The sequence below is a fragment of the Carcharodon carcharias genome, chromosome 6 (genome assembly GCF_017639515.1).
Source record: "Carcharodon carcharias isolate sCarCar2 chromosome 6, sCarCar2.pri, whole genome shotgun sequence".
Taxonomy (NCBI): Eukaryota; Metazoa; Chordata; class Chondrichthyes; order Lamniformes; family Lamnidae; genus Carcharodon; species Carcharodon carcharias.
In genome coordinates this window covers 13,954,087-13,974,116 of record NC_054472.1, presented here as the reverse complement: position 1 = coordinate 13,974,116, position 20,030 = coordinate 13,954,087, and the positions used below count along the sequence as shown (strand labels likewise).

General features: G+C 45.0%; 1 protein-coding gene across 3 annotated transcripts in view; it reads right to left on the bottom strand.

Moving 5' to 3' along the window:
* Positions 1–20,030, bottom strand: part of ctdp1 (CTD (carboxy-terminal domain, RNA polymerase II, polypeptide A) phosphatase, subunit 1) — a 284,685-nt gene that overhangs the window by 226,838 nt on the left and 37,817 nt on the right. For all 3 annotated transcript variants that reach the window (XR_005943330.1, XM_041190089.1, XM_041190087.1), the window contains exons 5-6: positions 16,818–16,968; positions 5,051–5,141 (exon numbers count right to left, since the gene is read on the bottom strand). Coding sequence is in view for 2 of the 3 variants with exons in the window: in XM_041190089.1 (XP_041046023.1) it covers positions 5,051–5,141; positions 16,818–16,968 (242 nt within the window). In the remaining variant the exon portion in view is untranslated. The remainder of the gene's footprint in view (positions 1–5,050; positions 5,142–16,817; positions 16,969–20,030) is intronic.

Sequence of the window (20,030 nt, the reverse complement as noted above, 5' to 3'; positions counted from 1 at the left end):
CCAGGAATGGACAGCTATGGGGAAACACAGGGGGAGGAGCTAGAAATCGATTAAATGATTTCTGGAATTTTTTTTTTTACTTATTCATGGGATGCAGGTGTCGTTGGCAAGTCCAATACTTATTACCCTAATTACCCTTGAGGTGGTGGTGGTGAATCCTTGTTGTCCATGTGGTGTAGGAACACCCAGAATACTGTTTTAAGAAGGGAGTTCCAGGATTTTGACCCAGCGACAGTGAAGGAACGGCACCATAATTCCAAATCAGGATAGTGTATGGCTTGGAGAGGAACTTGCAGGTGTGGTGTTCCCATGTGTCTGCTGCCCTTGTCCTTCTGGGTGGTAAAGGTTGCAGGTTTAGATAGTGCTGTCGAAGGAGCCTTGGTGAGTTGCTGCAATGCATCATGTACATGGTACACACTGAAGCCACTGTGCATCGATGATGGAGGGAGTGAATGTTTATGGTGGTGAATGGGGTGCCAATCAAGCAGGCTGCTTAGTCCTGGGTTGTGACAAGCTTCTTGAGTATTGTTGGAGCTGCACTCACCCAGGCAAGTGGAGAGCATTCCATCACTCTTGATTTGTGCCTTGTAGATGGTGGACAAGCTTTAGGGAGTCAGATGAGTTACTTACTGCTCAATTCACAGCCTCCAACCGGCTTTTATAGCCACAGTGTGTATATGGCTAGTCCAGTTCAGTTTCTGGTCAATGGTAACCCCCCCCCAAGATGTTGTTGGGGGTATTGAGCAATGATCATGTTGGTGAATGTCAAGAGGAGGTAGTTTGATTCTCCCGTGTTCATTATTGCCTGACACTTGTGTGGTAGTTGCCAACTATCAGCCCAGGTTTGAATGTTGTTCAGGTATTGCTGCACGCTGGCACGGACGACTTTATTATCTGTCAAGCGGCAAACAGTACTGAACATTGTGCAACGATCAGTGAAAACCCCACTTCTGACTTTGTGATAGAGGGAAAGTCAATGATGAAGCAGCTGAAGATGGTTGGGCCAAGGACACTACCCTGAGGAACTCTTCCAGCGATGTCCGGGGACTGAGGTGATTGACCTCCAACCACCACAACCATCTTCCTTTTTGTGCTAGGTAGCTAGAGGAGAGTTTTGCCCTGTTTCAGGGTCATCAGGGACTAAAGTTTATTTTTAACCCAAATGGTGGCTTAATTCAATTAAGGAGAAAACCAAAACCCTACAATGACAGCAACAAGACCCCAGTCAGGAGGTAGGGATGATACAATGAAAAAAAGAGAACAACAGGATTGACACGATGATATGAGAAGATCAGCAACATACAAACAAGAGGAACAGCACCTCATCTTCCGATTAGGCACTATGCAGCCTTCTGGACTCAACATTGAGCAGGCTTGATGGACCGGCTGGTCTCCACACGCCTGTTCATTTTTTCCAGTCGTATGTATAAAATGAGGCACAACTTTGTGCGTTCAATTTTGCACTCAAGATGAAAGCGGCCACTGCTCCGTTACGAACACTAGGTTATCCTAAAACAGAAACTGAAAACACTCAGCAGACCTACCAGCATATGTGGAGGAAACAATGTTAATATTTCAGGTGTAACCACTTGTCAGAATTTATAAAGGAGCAGCGTTTAAATAGAACAAAAGAGTAGGGGTGGGAAAGAGTTCAAAGAAAGAAAAGAGTTACAGCTAAAACATTAACTTGTTTGCGACCTACATAAAGAGAGATTTGCATTTAAATAGCACCTTTCACCACCTTAAGGCACTCAAGCATTTCACAGCCAATGGAATGGCTTTAGAAGTGTAATCACCATTGTAATATAGTAAAGGTGGCAGCCAATTTGCACACAGTGAGCGCTCCCACAAAGAGTAATGAAATAATGACCAGATAATGAGCTTTTGTAGGCTGAGGGATAAATATTGGCCGGAAAGTAGAAAGACCTCCCCTGCTCTTCTTCAAAATAGTGCCAAAAGATATTTTATGTCCACCACAAGGGCCAGACATCTGGTTTAGCCATCAGATGTCTCAGTTCAACATCTCATCCAAAACATTCTATAAAACCTGCTGGGACATTCCAGCAATTTCACGTTTTTCTTTTGGGTTTCTAGCATTGGCTGCTGTTGGGTTTTTGTTCAAGCCCTCCTACCTCACAGGAATGTTAAGCTCCTATCATTGCCCCTTGTTCTCTACCCGAACCTCTGAAGAACACCAGGCATTTCAAAAGTTATGATCCCCCTCCCACTTCTTGTATTTGCTATGGAGTACTCTGATAGCTCCAAATACCTACATTTGGGTGATGGACTCACACCCACACAAATCTGCATTGAGACTACCCATGCTCATTTCGTTTACAGGCCCTACAGGCTCCTTATTGTGACCCTAGGTTTGGATTAAATTTGATGATGGACTCCGCAAAAAGAGCAGCGAGCTTACTGAGCCCCAATGCGACAGAGACAGATATGGACAGCCAAATCCGAATCCTTCCAAAAATCAATAGAATGATCGGAGGTAGCTAGGAAAAATATATTGGCTTGAAAAAAAAGAGTTTAAAACAACTCCAACAATAATTTTCAAATGTCATGAAAAGCACATAAACATACACAACATTGAAACAGGTACAACATTTTACTTTAGTCATGGTTATCAAATTTTGAACCATGTAAATCAATTTCTATGGATAGATGACCACTGAATTTTCCAATCAATGGGCGGAATTTTCTGGTCCCTTCCGCTGTCAGGATCGTCCGGTCCCACCGAAACTTAGTGGACTTTTAGCCGGGCTGCCAAATCTCTTGTGGCGGGGCCGGAAAATCCCGGCCAATATCATCAATGTCACCTCTGAAGCCTGGCAAGACTGTAGCACCACTTCTGGGGTCACCTGCAAGCTTAGTTCATTGCTCAAGATAGGTGAGCTGAACACAGTAGATCCCAAGGCAATTCTGCCAGTACCTCGGTAATACCCGTAAAAGAACGTGAGTGCCTGGAATACACACCCCAAAGCAATCCCATTCACGACAACACCCAAACCTGTAACAGAGATTCCAGAGGCTTGCAATGTTCCGCAATCTCATATAAAACCTCAATCTGGTCTACACACTTCCAAGGGATGCAAATATATGACTATTCCTTTCTGATTGGTTACAAAGTGCTGTGGAATGCTCTAAGGTTGTGAAGGGCATTATATAAACGCAAATTCTATCTTTCTTGAGTGCTCCACTCTCCCGCTGAGCATCTAACGTGTGCGTCGTAACAACCCATGTGACTTTGGGTGGCGGAGAACTAGAAAAGCTTAAGCCAAACCCTTCCACATCTAAGTCGCGCAAGAACTTCAACATTCGCACCAATCCAGAAGTTTTGCCGAGAATGTTCAGCAATCAAACTTCAGGAACTCTCCTCCCATTGTGTGCACTGCTTCAGCTAAAGCAGGCATCTGTCCATCCACCACCTTAAACACTCATTCCCTCCAATGCTAGCACACCATGGCTGCAATATGGCAGCCCGGCCACTCACCAATTATTCAACAGAACCTACCAAATCTGAAATGCCAAAGGCATCAGATGCATGGGAACACTGCTGTCTCCAAGCTCCCTCCTAGAGAGGGCACAGAGGAGATTTACGAGGGCGTTGCCAGGAACAGAGAATTTTAGCTCTGAGGAAAGGCTGGATAGGCTGTGGTTGTTTTCCTTAGAATAAGGAAGGCTGACAGGTGATTTAATTGGGATATACGAAATGACCCAGGGTTTGGATAGAGTGGGGTAGCGATGTCCTGCTTCTCTTCATAGAGGTCAATACCAGGGCAGGTGGATTTAAAAGGAATTGGCAGAAGTAGAGGGGAGTTGAGGAGAAAGTTTTCACCCAGGGGGTGGTGATGGTCTGGAACTCACTGAAAGGGTGGTCGAAGCAGAAACCCTTGTCGCATTAAAAAATATTTGGAGGTGCACTTGAAATGCTGTAACCCATAGGGTACGCACCAAGAGCTAGCAAGTAGGATTAGGCTGGATCGCTCTTTTTCAACTGGCACTGGCATGACAGCCACAAGACCTCCTTCAATGCCGCTAATTTTCTGTTTCTATGTCGCGCAGTATCCTGACTTGGAAATATAATCGCCATTCCTACCATGTGGCTGGCTCAAAACCCTGGAACCCACCACCTAACAGCACTGTGGAAGTACCTTTACCAGAGGGACGGCAGGGGTTCAACGAGGTGGCTGTCCAGGGCAATTAGGGATGAGCAATGAAAACTGGTCATGCTCCTGAAGACCAAACCCCAAGAAATAGCCCTCTTAAAAAATATCAGAATGTACAGTATCTCCAGCCTTTTCTCTGCTTCCAGCAAGCTTCCTCCTGCTTCAGGTACCAAGTCCTAATGTTGGTGACTACAGAGTTTCATTGGATTGTTCCATGATTATGCTTGGCAAAGTACTGCATTGGTTCACCAATGCCTTCTGCAGTATGGCTGACCAAGAAACTCTCCACTCTTACCATTTGCCAGCAGGCCTACTGGAAGGATTTACAGGGTGACCTAGTTGGCCACATTATGAACGGTCCTTCAATGACCATCAAGTCCTGAAGTGGGACTTGAACCCGGAGCTTCTGAGCCCAGAAGTAGGGACACTGTCCACTGCACCATGAGACCTCCCCACTCTAGAAATCCACTGGAGTCAAATTCATGAAAATCTGTTGGGATACTGAAAAGTGGGCAAGTGCAATCAATAACCAATTATGTCTGCCTCACGATCCAAATTAGTGCCACGAGGTATTTTTCAGGAAATATAATGTTCCACAATTTAATATTCGGCAATTAAAATCAGATTTAAAATAAGCACTAAAATGGGACACTTTTTTTGATCTAATTTCTCAAGCAAGCACAACAATTAATCAGCATATTTAAGAGTCTGTGGTTCCAGAGGTAGATATTCCCTCCCTGCCTCCATTTCAACCAGGGTAACAAGGCTGCTTTCCTGGGCACAGCTGATGCAGATACTGGTGTTAAATAGCCATTCCACTCTGTACCTAGGTCAAATTCATGAGGATATGGGTTATAAGTAGTCAGTAGAGTACTCACCGTAGATTTCCAGTTTTCGAATATGGATCAATACACTCATCTCTTGATAAAATCCGATGTGAGAAAAGCTTCTTTTCTGGATCCAGAAATCCTTCAGTTTAAGAAAGAGAGAAGAAACCAAGACGCATTATTAAATTTAGATAACACGGGTCGAAGTAAAATCATCAGGATGGATCAATCTCAAGTGACATTAAATAGTCATTCAGAAAAAAATGGCTCAAGGGTTAGGATCAAGAGAAAAGCCTCGAGATATGGGGAGGAAGCTCTTTCGCAATACATTCCAAATAACACATTTTTGCTCAAGTAGCTTTTGAATGATCAAGGTTTAATCATAGGGAAATGGCATGAGCAGGTCTGAATTCACCTCCTGACTCCCCAAGGCCTGTCCACCAACTACAAGGCACAAGTCAGGAGTGTGATGGAATACTCTCCACTTGCCTGGGTGAGTGCAGCTCCAACAACACTCAAGAAACTCGGCACCATCCAGGACAAAAAAGCCTGCTTGATTGGCACCTCATCCGCCACCTTACGCATTCACTCCCTACACCACTGACACAGAGCAACAGCAGTGTGTACCTTCTACATGGTGCACTGCAGCAACTCACCAAGGCTCCTTCGACAGCACCTTCCAAATCTGTGACCTCTACCGCCTCGAAGAACGAGGGCAGAAAACGCATGGGAACACCACCGCCTGCAAGTTCTCCTGCAAGCCACAGACCACCCTGACTTGGAACTGTTCCTTCACTGTCGCTGGGTCAAAATCCTGGAACTCGCTTCCTCTCCAACAGCACTGTGGGTGTACCTACACCACATGGCCTGCAGCGGTTCATGGCAGCAGCTCACCACCACCTGCTCAAGGGCAATTGCAGGTGAGCAATAAATGCTGGCCCGGCCAGCGACACCCACATCCTGTGAAAGAATAAAGCGAGCGAGTACCTTTGTTCCAGTCCCATCCCAGCAGAGCGGCCTGCTCTCCTCCATCTCATACCTCTCATGAGGTGCCAATCCTGCATTCACCTCAGGTTATCGATTAGAGAGTTGACTGCTGCTTTTAAAACTTATTCACTGTTGGGATGTGAGTGGGACCAGCGTTTTCTGCCCATTCCTTTGACTGCCCTCGAGCAGCTGGTGGTGAGGCACCTACGACCGAGTAGCTTGCTAGGCCATTTCACGGGGCAGATCAGATCGACCACACTGCTGTGGGTCTGGAGTCACACGCAGCCTCAGGTCAGGTAAGGACGACAGCTTTCCTTCGCTGAAGGTCATCCATGAACCAAACGGGGTTTTTACAACAATCTGGCAGTTTCATGATCATTACCAATGAAATCAGCTTTTCATTCCAGGTTTATTAATGAACTGAATTAAAATTCCCTCGGCTGGCATGGCAGGATTTGAATTCATGTCTCCGGAGCATTAGTCTGGGCCTCTGGGTTATTCATCGGCTGTCCCTCGATTCGAGGGTGACGCCTGCTCAGGGTGGTGAGTTTCTGCCATGGGTCTTCACGTGACTGAGCAGGGCGATCCTCGGCCCACAGGTCTTTGGGCATGGGTGGGGGGGGGGGGGGACGTCCCACGAGTTGGCGGGATCCAGAGTGCAGGATTTGCTTCCTTTTCTTTGCTTCTCTGCCGCCGCTCTCCCTCAGCGTTAAGACGCTTGGATTCAAAAGGTGATGCGGCTTGATGGCCAAGCTGTCGCCGTTCTGAACAATTGGCAGGAAGCTCCTCCCGACCACTAACGTCAATGCTGCCGCGTTTCGAGGGCAGCTTCAGACTGCCTTTGAAACGTTTTCTTTGTCCTCCCCTGGAACGTCAGCCATTTGAGAAAACAGGGTCTGGCTGAGAGGGGGGAGCAGGGGGATGGTTTTTGGCCATTCGGACACACTGTCAAGCCCATCATAGTTGATTTTGCAGGAGTTTTGCCTGAACGCTTGCGGAGCTGACTTCAAGGAGGACGCCAGTGTTTGCTTGACAGTCTGCCCATTGAATCCGGAGTATGTGGCGGAGGCATTGCCAATGGAACTTCTCTAGCGCTCTTATGGGTCGCTGATACACAGTCCAGGTCTCACTGCAGTAAAGGAGTGTGGTGACAATAGCTGCTCTGTACACTAGGAATTTTGTTGCTTGGCTAGCTCCGTTGGGAGACAATAGGGCTCTTAGTTCCAGGTTCACGGTTTCTGGGTTACTACACCAGTCACAATGCCACTATGCTCCCATTCCACATAAACATTAAAGAGAATGATAAATACACGGAGATCACTCCATGTCGACAACATGCTGCAAGGCAAGGTCTCGGTCCAGCTGAAAATGTGCAGAGCCACTATTTTGTGCAGCTGCTGCGATTAATACTTCCACCTTTAGTTCAACACATCAGTGAAAGAGTTCTCTAGTGCTTCCTGTACACACACATGCAGCCAGCGGGTTTATATTTGGGGCTCAGCTTCGGAAAACACCAGAATTTGGAATTCCGAAAGCTGAACTATGAGAAACGAGGAGGTGGGGTGGCAAGAAGGGACAGTGGGTCTAAATTCCCACTGCTGCCAATGCCGCACATTTCGCAAAAGAAGGAACCCTGCTGCAGTGTTCCAAGAGTCACAGGTGTAGACGGCTCCGACTGCACCAAAAAGCTACAAATCAAATTTATAATCCTTTACAGGTTAAGGAGGTGGAAACTCAGATTTAGGTACCTGAAAAAAAATACGCCTTGGGCAGAATTTTGCCCTGGTCGTCAGGCGGGCTTCAGCGGGGACGATGGGGAGGTCGGCCGCCGCCCGCAATCAGGGTCAGACAGGGATTTCACGCTGGCGGGGGCCAGTTGAGGCCGGCGTAACGTGAAATGCCAGCGGCAGCGCTCAGCACTGCCTGTGCAGGCGGGGAAGAGGAAGGCGGCCGCGAACATGACACATCTGTGCGCGCTTGAAAATCTCCCTGGGGTGCGTGCGCGCACACAGACACACACACACAGACACACAGACACAACACACACACACACAGACACACAAACACACACACACAGACACACAGACACACACACAGACACACAGACACACACACAGACACACACACAGACACACAAACACACAAACACACAGACACACACACACAGACACACACACACACAACACACAGACACACACAGACACACACAACACCTACACAGACACACACAACACACAGACACACACAGACACACACACAACACACAGACACACACACAACACACAGACACACACACACACAGACACACACACACACACACACACAGACACACACACACACACATACACAGACACACACACACACAGACACACACACACACAGACACACACACACAGACGCCTCAGGGAGGTGAACAGTATGCAAAAAAAAGGAAAGAAAATAAATAAAGATTTTAAGGATGTTAGAAAAACGCCCCCTCATGTGACTGTCACCCGAGCAGGGGCCGCGTTGCAGACGAAATGCAAAAAGGTTTCATTTTATTTTTTTTTTTTACTTGCCGTTGGAAACCTCACCCCGCCTGTGGATGAGGCTTCCTCAAAAGCGCAAAGGCCGCTTCCGCCGCGAGGTCGGAGGGGCGGCAAAAAATTTGAGCTTGTTATCTTTTTAATGGCTTTCAATCGTCGACGGGCGCGCTGCCGACTCCTGCGCCAACCGAGATATCGCGCGGTGGCGCCCTGACACCAGGACACTCGGCCAATCTGCCCATCCGCCGAGCCTAAAAATTCTGCCCCTTTAAAACACAAACATAAACACAAAGATCCCGGTAACACTGCACATTTCAAAAACTTTTTCAAAGCTTCCCGACGTCTTCGGCGCTTTGAGTGGGTGGAGAGGGGTGCAGCTTTATTAACAAGTGGGCCCAAGGTGACAGAGAAAGCACGCGGTATTTTGCTTCGCTGTCAATATTTCAAAAATTCCAATTAAAATGCAGATCACAAGCTATCAAAGAAATTTCAGCAACAATGCAATTTGCTACCATTAATTACTGTGAATAAAGCCCACAGATAAATTAATTAAGTCAAGTCAAACGTGGAGATGTCCTTCTGCTAAGTGCTTCCAAATAAAATATCAAAGGCAAAAACCGGGTGGTAAAATACTGTGGCTGCTGGAAAGCTGAAGTACAAAAGTGAAAAATACTGGAAATACTCAGCTGGCCAGGCGGCAGAATCATTTCCATCACCCGCTGGCAATCATTACCACAAAGACAATAAGCTCAGGCAACCATGACAACGCTTTGACATCCTTCGGTGAAAGATCTGCACTCTCTCAGTGTGGGGCTGGATCACAGCACAGATTTGGTTCGACTTTATAATGGGTCCCTGCTCTCAGGCGCTGGGATAACAGAGTTGAACTCTGCAGGGTCCCACATAACCTTATAAAAAGAAATGCGTTTCTTTCTATACACTGGAATAAAATTTCCCGTGCTCAGGAAGGAGTGTTCCTGCCAGAGAAATCGCAGCAATAACATGGTCAATTTTCTCTACAACTCAAAACAAAACTTAGGGGAACCATCGGATTGCAGCAATCCATGGTTTTTCCAAACACTGGAGGCAGCAGACATGTCCGTTTCCAATAGCAATGGCAGCAACGACAAGCAAGAGTGAGGCTTCATGCCAGCTGCTTAAGCCAGTGCAATGACCATCGACATGCTTAACATCTGTGTCGTGGCCTAGAAGCACAACTCCGACATTCCAGAGCAGAATGATTAGACGGCACTGTCAAACAACACCAGAATAGATGTGTCCCCAGCTGACTGATGAAATTTATAACCTGTATCATACGTGTCACACTGGTAACAACTGAGGCTGTGTGCAGTTAAAAATCAGACAACTTACTTGTTAGGGAAAGAGTCTACTTGGTATAAGATGGCCTCGTCACCAAGCATGGGTTACGACTGACAATCACACAAAAAAAAGCAGACCTATATTAAGCTGACTGCCAGATATTCAAGTAGGCACACTTTCTGCAGGGGTCAGGACTAGGAAACCTGGATGACTTCCCCTCGCTAACCCAGGAACACTGTACTTCTACCGTCACCCTGAGTTAGATCAGTGAACTAAACTCAGGTGGGAATCTGAACTTGCCATCTTCCTGGTGTAACAGGAAATTCTCTCTCAAAACTCATTACCCCCATCCAAAAACACAGACTCTTCCTGGGATGTCATATCGCCAATGCCGGCACCTTCTCGAACACCTTGCCCACAGTACTTATCCTTCAATCGAGAGTGGAGACAGTGAGTGTTGGCAGTCAGTTCAAACAACCTGGCAAGTGGGGGGAGCAATCGCAGCTGATCCTCTGCACACCCAACTTCCTGTACTCTTTCCAACAAAGCAGGGCTCAGAACAGGAGCTCTGCCTGAATTTTCAACTGGTGGCAACAACCTTCTCCAAGGAAAACTGACAGCTCCCACTGCCAAGAACAGCTCATCGGAAGATAATGTGTTCTAACCTCAAACTTGAGGACATCCAAAATTATGCTGCCTGTGTCTTAACTCGCACCAAGTCCCTATCACCCCTGGCTCCCACTCAAGCGACGTCTTTATTTTAAAATTCCTCACCCTTGTTTTCAAATCCCTCATGGCCTTACCCCCCCCTATCTCTGTAATCCTGGCCAGCTCCACAGCCCTCCAAGATATCTGAACTGCCCTAATTCTCTTGTGCACCCCTGATTTTAATCGCCCATTGGTGGCTGTACCTTCAGTTGCCCAGGCCCTAAGCTCTGGAACTCCCTTCCTAACCCTCTCGGCCTCCCTACCACGCTTTCCACCTTTAAGACACTACCTCTTCCGCCATGCTTTTAGTCAACTGACCTAATTATCTCTGTATACAGCTCAGTGTCATACTTTGTTTTATGCTGCACCTGCGAAGTGACTTGAGGCCTTTTATTACAGTAAAAGGCGCTATATAGATACAAGTTGTTGTTGTTTAAAAGGCAAGAGTGACATTACTGAGTCAGTATCAATATAACAAAAAGGTCGTTATCGCATTGCCATTTTGTGGGAGTTTGCTGTGGGTAAATTGGCTGTTGCGTTTCCTACACTACATCAGTCATAGCGCTTCAAGAGTCCTTCATTGGCTGTATAGCGCTTGAGCTGTCCTGAAGTCACAAAAGGGCCAATATTAACGTGAGTCTTTCTTTTCTTTCACTGGTCAGCACCAATTAGTGGGACAATTCTTGCCCCCGATTCGGAGAGTCATGCAATCAGCCAAATCCACAACTTGAGCGTATAATCGCAGCCAACACTTCAGCACAGTGCAGAGGGAGTACAGTATTGTCAGCGGCGCTCGTCTTTTAGAGTGAGATGTCAAACCGCTGCCCAATCTGCCCATCTAGGCCGATGTTAAAAGATCCCGTGGCACTGCTCAGATAACAGCAGGAGAATCTCCTGGTATCCTTTACCAACATTCAGCCCACCAATCAACATGACCTGGAACAGGCTGGCTGGCTATTTATCGCTCCTGCTCTTTACGGAGCCTTGGTCTACACAAGCTGGCCACCAAGGTTGCTCACTAGACAGTAACTACACTTTAAACCTAATTTGTTGGTTTTGACGCACTTTCAGGACGTACAAAAGCAAAGCGTATCCTTCTTTCTAAACTACACGACTACAGTTACTTGTTCTTCAATGACATGAAGTATAATCCCTGACTTAGTCGCTTCATCACTGGCAGCCATGGCTTCAGCTGTCGAAATCCTAAGCTCTAGAATTGCCTACCTAAACATCTCCACCTTACTGCCTCTCTTTCCTCCCTTAAGACGCACCTTAAAACCTATCTTCTTGAATCTTATCTCACCCAATATCTCTTTATGTGGCTCAATGTTAATTTTTGCTTGATAACACTCCTATGAAGCAGCCCTGGGAAGTTTTATAACCTTTGCAGCATGACATAAGTTGTTGCTGTTGGTCTCATCACTTCCATTCTCAACTTGGCTGGAGAAACTAAAGACCGGTGGTGAAGTAATTTTCTTCATCCTGTTATTAATGGCGGTGAAGGGCAGAGGACGGAATTTAGTGAGAATGCTACAGCAATGTGCTTAGACCAAAGGAATATAATATGCCTGATTAAGTTTAAAAACTGAGTGATAATCAGACACAAGGAAGCACACAAGTGGGGCCAGAGTTTCATCGTCCTGTCATTAACACTCGGCTGTGCAGTGCAGATTCATCACAATGATACCTGGACTAAAGGGTTAAATGATGAGGACATAGATTAGGCCTGTATTCCCTTGAATGAAGAAGATTAAGGGTGATTCGACTGAAGTGTTCAAAATGAGAACACTATTTTCCTCTGGTGGACAAGTCCAGTACCAGGGAGCATAATGTTAAAGTTAGAGCTAAGGCATTCAAGGGTCAAATAAGAAGCACTTCCTCACACAAAGGATAGAGGAAATCTGGAACTCTCTCCCAAAAAGTTGTTGTGGCTGGGATTGGCCGGGGCTGGGGGGTGGGGGGAGAGAGAGAGTGGGAGCCAATCGATGTCATTTCCACAGCCTTAAATTCCAAGATCTCCAAATTCTAACCAGGTTCCACGTCCAAAATTCAACAGAAGTTCAATAATTACAAGCGTCCTTGTCAATGATGTTGTTGCTGTTTTAAGACAAAAACACAGCAGGTCAAAACTCTTAAGGAATAAAACGAAGGTGGTCTTCACTGGGCTAGTTTGTTTAATGCAACTGCGGAGGATTGCTGATCTTTAGATTGATACTGCCATCCACTGTTCACTTAAAACATTACAATTAATTAATTCGCAAATCCCCTCAACCAAATGAAATTTAGATAAATGCACACTGATGCTTAAAAACACTTTAATGGAATATGATAGCTAGGTATAAGTTAAATGTGAGACAATGGGCAAGAGTGGTTTGGTTCTGCTGTTTAGGATTTATTTTATTAATTCTTATCTTAGCAAGCCAATATTGTCCAGCGAAGCCAGAGGAAACATACTTGAAGTTTTCTGAACATGTATGTTACAGTTAATTTAATAATGTGCTTCAATTAAGGTCGAGGAAGACCTATTCGCTCCATTAAGCCTCATCTATCCTTTAATGCCCCAAGGACAAGGCAATTCATGTTAATAGCTCTCTGAGCCTCGGAATAGACAATCATTGGCTTTCAATGTTTTAAATTGTTTATCAGGAACTTATGTGGAATTTGACATAAAAGCAAACTATGAATCAATGTTCAAAAGAAAACTTATTTAGATACTAACTAGCAATATTCAAATTGTGCTCCAATGATTTGGATGTCCAGGAAACTTCATCACATTCTTTCAATTGCTTCATGATGATATGACTGCAACTGCCTTGAGTTGGCGATCTGAAACAGATGCCTTCAAAAGCTGGACTGGGGTCAAGCAAGGCCAAGTAACAGCTCCCAAAACTATTTAAAATCTACTTGACAGTGGCTGTTCACCTCATCAAAGATCAACTCTGGCACTAAATACCATTTAGATGGTAAACTCTTTCTCAGTCACCTCTGTGCTAAAATTAAACTGACCACCATAGGTATACATGATCTACAGTTTGCAAATGACTGTAGTACTGTTGCCCAATTTACACCAGATTTGCAAACTACTCACAATCTCTTCAGTTCCGCATATAAGAAACTCAGCCTGTCCTCGAGCGGCGCCAAAACAGAATTGATATCAGCCCTAACCCGGACAGCCAAATACTCCATTTCCCATAAAATGTTGAAGGACAGACTCTGGAATAAGTCGAGCACTTGCCCATACCTTGGCAGCCACTTTCCTCAAAAGGTCAACATTGGGGAGGAGATCCACCACTGAATCAGCTGCGCCAGCTCATCCTTCTACAAACCACGGCAGCGAGCGTTTGACAACAAAGGCTTCTGCAAGCCAACAGAAGTCCTCGTGTTGAGACCACAATCCCATACTGCTGAGAGACCTGGACTGTGTATCAGCGACGCTTTTGGGGTACTAGAGAAATTCCATCAGCAATGCCTAAGCCACATCTTCTGGATTCAATGGGAGGACCGTCAAACAAACACTAGTGTTCTTCTTGAAGCCAGGTCCGCAATATTCAGGCAAAGCTCTTGCAAAATCGATATGAATGGACTGGACACTGAGTCCAAAAGGCTGAAAGCCATCTTGCGCACGAGGTTCTATTCTCTCAACTCTCAAATAACCAACATTCCAGGGGAGGACAAAGAAACCACTGCAAAGACACATCACAGCTGTCCCTGAAGTGCAGCAGTATTGACATTAATGACTGGGAGGAGCTTGCTATCAATTGTTCAGAATGGCGGCAACCTGTCCATCAAGCTGCATCATGCCTCGAGTTCCAAAGTCTTAATGAAGAGGCAGAGCAGCAGCAGAAAAGGAAGCAAAACCTAAAGTCTAGATCCCACAACCTCCTGCCCCACGTGCCCAAAGATCTGTGGGTCCAGAATCGACCTGTTCAGTTAGGTGAAGACCCATGGCAGAACCTCACGACTCTGAGTAAACTTTGAGGGACAACCACCACTGTGGCTGTACCTATGCCACATGGACTACAGCGGTTCAAGAAGGCAGCTCACCACCACCTTCTCAAGGGCAATTAGGGATGGGCAATAAATGCTGGCCCAGCCAGCGACACCCATATCCCGTGAATGAATTAAAAAAAAAACTAAGGATTTGCATATCCAACAGAGTTTCCATTTCTGTTCAAACAAGCACTTTCTTTAATAAAGGTGACTGCACCTCATCACTGCAGGAAGCAGAGAGGTAAACTACCTTGTCTTCTCTTTCTCCTCTCCCACAAAGTTGTTGAAAAGACATTTACTATCACTGGAGCAGTAGCATAGTCAGCCAAGCAGTACAATTTAGTAGGAATATAGGAACAACCCCTCAATCCTGTTCAAACTGATGTTCTGATGAGCAGTCATCAGCCTGAAACATTAACTCTGTTTCTCTCTCCACAGACGCTGCCTGATCTGCTGAGCATTTCCAGCATCTTCTGTTTTTTATATCAGCTCAAGGGGACTCAATTGTTGAACTGAGCAGGGCTCAGGAGAGGATAAAGCACCAGCAACATCTTGTTAGAACCTACAGAGCATATCCTCAGCTGTAGAAAGAGTGAATATTTAATGGTGAGTTCCTAGGTGTGATAAAGGCTTCTGACAAGCCTTTGTCACAACGGTCACCAAAATGGCATCTCCGAGCTGTACATTCCTAGTAAACTGCCCCAGGGAGCTGGGAATGCTCAGTCGCTGAGTACGTTCAAGACTGAAATCAATATTTTTTTGTCACCAAGGAAATCAAGGGATATAGGGATAGACCGGGAAAGTGCAGTTCAGGTGAATCATTTGCCATATCTTCTTATGCAGCGAAGCAGGCTCAAGGGGTCCTACGGCTATTCCTGTTTCTTATGTTCGTAAGCTGATGCGATGGATATCAGATTTGCCAGAAACTACACAATTGGTAGCAGAGTTGCCACTGGGTTATTCTCAATGGCAGGGATTCACTGGAGCTCAATTCTCTGCTCAAATCTGCTCTTCATTTGTGCCAATGATATTCCAGGGCTTGAACCAAGAACCAATGATAGTTTGATATCTGCCACAAATTCAAAAATAGCATCCGATGTTACAAGGATGTGCTTTTTTTAAAAAAGAGATGTACTTTTTTTAAAAAATATATATATAATTTCTCATTTTTACTTTTCTGGCTGGATTTTAAAAATAAACTGAAATCCTCTTAAGGCAATGGTGGAATGCAGGCTTGTATGTTATAGACATCTAGCAGTCCTCCAAGTGGGATGAAACAGAATAGACACTCAACCTTTGGGGAGCGTAAAAGACCCCATCTCCTGATGGCTTTACACTATCCTGAAACTTTGCAAAGTTTCTCAAAATATAATTACGTGTTTTAAAAATAATGATTGCAGCAAACATGGATTAATCAAACTCCTCTGGAATATACAGCCAGCAGGGTAATTTAATGGACTGTTACCAAGCAGGAGGGAAATCAGCGATCAGCTGTACTGAAACAGGCTGCAAAAAAACTGTTTGCTCTCTCTCTCTCTCAAAAGTATTGTGCCCAGGTTTGCAAAGTAACCATTCTGAGAAGAGAAATCCACTGCAAACCAAGATCTTTTGGGAATAAAATGGGGAAACCTGCTCCGTACAACTACACCCAGGAAGATAACTGAACAAAATGGCCACAAGATGGAATTATTGCATTGAGACCAGCCAAATGACAGCCTTTGTTCTATCTATCCCCTATTCCCAAAAGATCTCGGTTTGCAGTAGATTTCTCGTCTCAAGATGGTTACTTTGCAGATCCGGGCACAATATTTTCGAGCATCACGTAGCATCCTTAACAGCATGATTTCAGGCTTCATCAAGATGCCACACAGTCTGCATTATGGCGGGGGTTAATCAAACATAACTATCCTAATGCCTGTTTACTGGGACTATCCAAATTAGACCCTCACGTATACACCAAATTCAGTATGCCTTCTAGTTAAGAGAACCGTTACAATATGATCCACAGTCAGCCTTAGGTGAGAATTAAAGTTCCTTAAGCAAGGAGCTGAACAGTCATAAGTGCTACACCACAAATAATGCTATGCTCCAAGACAGAAGGGCAACATTCCTTCTGTCAACTTCTGCCCATTCTATACGTACGTATACAGACTTGCTAAGACACAAATCCCTGGAAGGGTTTAAGCTGTGTAAGAAGAGGCCCGTTTCCTTCACAAACTTTCAGATCGCAACTCAGATTTTGAAAACATTTCTAGTGGTTTATTAATCAGCCACTTCGCACCGCATACCTGCAATTGTGTGTGCATAAAGCCTGCTGCCAAAGGTGAACACATGCAGCTCGTAGAGTTTCGCTATTTTTTCGAGAAACTCTTTACAGTGAGGTCGTAGTCGAGTGTGTAGCATTGGCTCTCCCCGGCCCAGTTGGAAATGGAATATTCCCTGCAGGTGATTTTTGAAAAAAGAAAAGAGACACATTAAAAATGTGCACAATTTAATCGCAAAGAATGGACAAAACCCACCATTTATTTTCCAATTATACAGAAGTCATTGCCAGTTAGTTACCGGTCACTTATACTGTGAAACTGATTGTTAGCCATAAAACATCTCTCCGCCCTATAATAACGCACAATAAGCAAAAGATTACAGCACTCATCGAGAGCTTCCAGTGACGTCACATTCATTACAGCACAGCTGAAAGTGTTCATACCAGATTTCTTTTCAGGAAAAGTGTATACCAAAATGAAGGTTCAAAGTCAACAGTACAAAAAAAAGTTACTTCCATTTATATAGCCCCTTTAATGCAACACAACATCCCAAGGCGCTTCACAGCAGTGATGGTCAAACAAAATTTGACACCGAGCCGCCTCAGGGCACATTAGGACAGGTGACAGAAAGCTTGGTCAGAGAGGCGGGATTTAAGGAGCTGTTTAAAATGCGAGTGAGATAGACAAGCGGAGAGGTTTAGGGAGCAAATTTCACAGCTTAGAGGCCTAAACAGCTGAAGACACTGCCGCCAATGGAGGAGTGATTAAGGCACCAGCTTTAAACAGAGTACTAGAAGACACGCTGAAGGAAATGTGGATGCAGTATTAGCGGATGCTGTGCTTGAGGTTCAGGAACTTGCAGATTACAGGCAAAGTGAAAGACTGAGGGAGGTGGGACTCTCGTAGTTTGGAAGTCCTGAGAAAGATGAGTTAGAGTAAGAGACTGTGCAACAGAGGAAAGCAAAGGGAGACCACATCGTATAGTATAGTTGAGCAAGGTCACAGTGACATTAATTTGAAGGACAAAAAGGGTGGCAACAGTAGATAGGTTGTAGGTTACAGATAGGCGAGGAATCACAAACATAAATGTTAACTTGCATCTTGTCCATGAGGGTGAGAAGGATGCGCAAGAGTCTCCCACACATGGAGCGTTAAGGTATGGTGAACCTCCCTTTCAAGGCTACAAGAAACAAAGAGGTCAAGAATGGTGAATGATGAACGACGATTTGAGGTAAGGGATGACAGCAGGTTATGTCATTAAAAGGCTTTCAACCTTCCACGGAGGCCAGTCAAGATGCAATGATTAGACTGCAAGAGATATGGAGCTCAAATGCACAGAGGACATACAATCCCAAGAAGCTAATGAATGCAGCAGACAGATCATCAACAAAAGAGTAGTTAGGGTTACGTCTTGAATGGTAGAGACCAGAGGTAGGAAAGAATAGCCGGAATGAGGACAGAATCACAATCAGATGGTTACAACACAGAAGGCCATTCAGCCCATCATCTCTGTGCTGGCTCGTTGAAGGAACACCACTTCAAGCCATTTTCCTGCCTTTCTTTCTACACAGTCTTCTTCTTCGGGTAATAATCTAGCTCCCTCTTGAATGCCTCGATTGAACCTGCCTCCACCTCGCCCTCAGGCAGTGTATTCCAGATCCTAACCATTCGCTGCGTAAAAAAGTTCTCCAAAGGAAACAGTCCCAACTTCTCCAATCTAGCTAGAGTATGTTAAATGGATAAAATCTAGAGGTTAAATCATCAACTACAACACAGGGGTAGTGCGATTTATAAGAAGACTAGAGGGCCATGAACAGACCTTGCCATTTACATAACTTGCTCAGAATTTCATGTTGCCAATCTGATTGGCAATGATGAATGATTCACCAAAGTGCTTGACAGCAGGGCTCAGCTAGTGAACAATACAAGCAACAAGGTCACAAGCCAGACCCTGAACCATTTTTGCAGTCAAAATTTTCAAGTGCTGTGGATCATGTGAGAGTTATAGTAAATTCCAGAACTTTGAAATGGCCAAAGTAAGGACATGAAAGTTGTTCTTGAACAACATGGATCAACTCTCAATGAGAGGAAAGGGACAAATGACCAGAAGGAGACCACTGGGGGGAGGGGAAACCGAAGTGATGTCAAAGGAAAGTTTAACTGCAAACATCACGAGGGCATCAGGGCCATTGATCTCACTGAGTTCAGAGCAGAGAATGCAATAGAACTGTAGAGAGCTATATATAAAAAAAATGTGCCTTAAAAGGTAGAACAGAGTGGACTAGTGAAGATCATTTCTTGACGGGAGACTGCAGTTGGAACAGCAAAGTCATTTTCTCTTTAGCAAAGTGAGTAATTGTACCATCAGGGCAGAATGATAAAGGATGGAGAGGTTTGAGAACTCAGAAGAGAGTTTAATGCAGCGTCCAAAAGTAGGCAGATGCTGAAGGGGCAGAAGGCAGGGATAAGAAAAAGGACAAGAGCTGCTGATCCACCCTTTCCATATGGCTCAGCTTCACAGCTCCAACAGTGGATTTACAGAGAGATAAAAATCAGTGATGTTGTTAGCTGGACGTAGCTCAGGATGATCAAAATGTCAGGTGGGGCAGGCAAACATTGATGAGACACTGCAGAGCAGCAAGTGTGTGTTTGAACTGAGCTGTAGAGTAAATCTGACAGAAGGAAGAATTGGCTCTGCAGCATTCTGTATCAGTTAAAGTATCAATTCCTTCACTTGAAACAGGCAGGAGGATTAGAAGAATAAAAAGCAGCAACCAAGTTAGAGAAAGGCAGCAAGGAAATACTTGACAGCCGTTCCATTCGGGGGCTTATATCGTCTAACAAGACTGGATTGGGTTACGGAATGGGATTTGCCTTAGCGGTCAGAGTAACCCAGTGATGGTGAAGTAAAAATAGGGCAAGATTTAGGACTGGAAGCAAAATAAGAGGCCAGGTTAGTTCAATTACCACATCTTGTTGGTAATACCACACAGGTAGACTGACTGACAGGTCATCCAACAGATCAAATCTCTAATCTGGCAGTAAACCAGAAGCAGAAACACTGCTGATTTGGGTAAAACTGTAGATACCAAGAGTGATGACTTCACTGGCGAAATTAAAGGTTTATCAATTTGATTTTAGCTTGACTGACAGTTCCAGAGAAAGAGAGGTTGTGAGTGTAAAGAAAGAGCTCATCAAATTGAGCCTTTTACCCCTCTGTCTTTAAAGCTCCAGAAT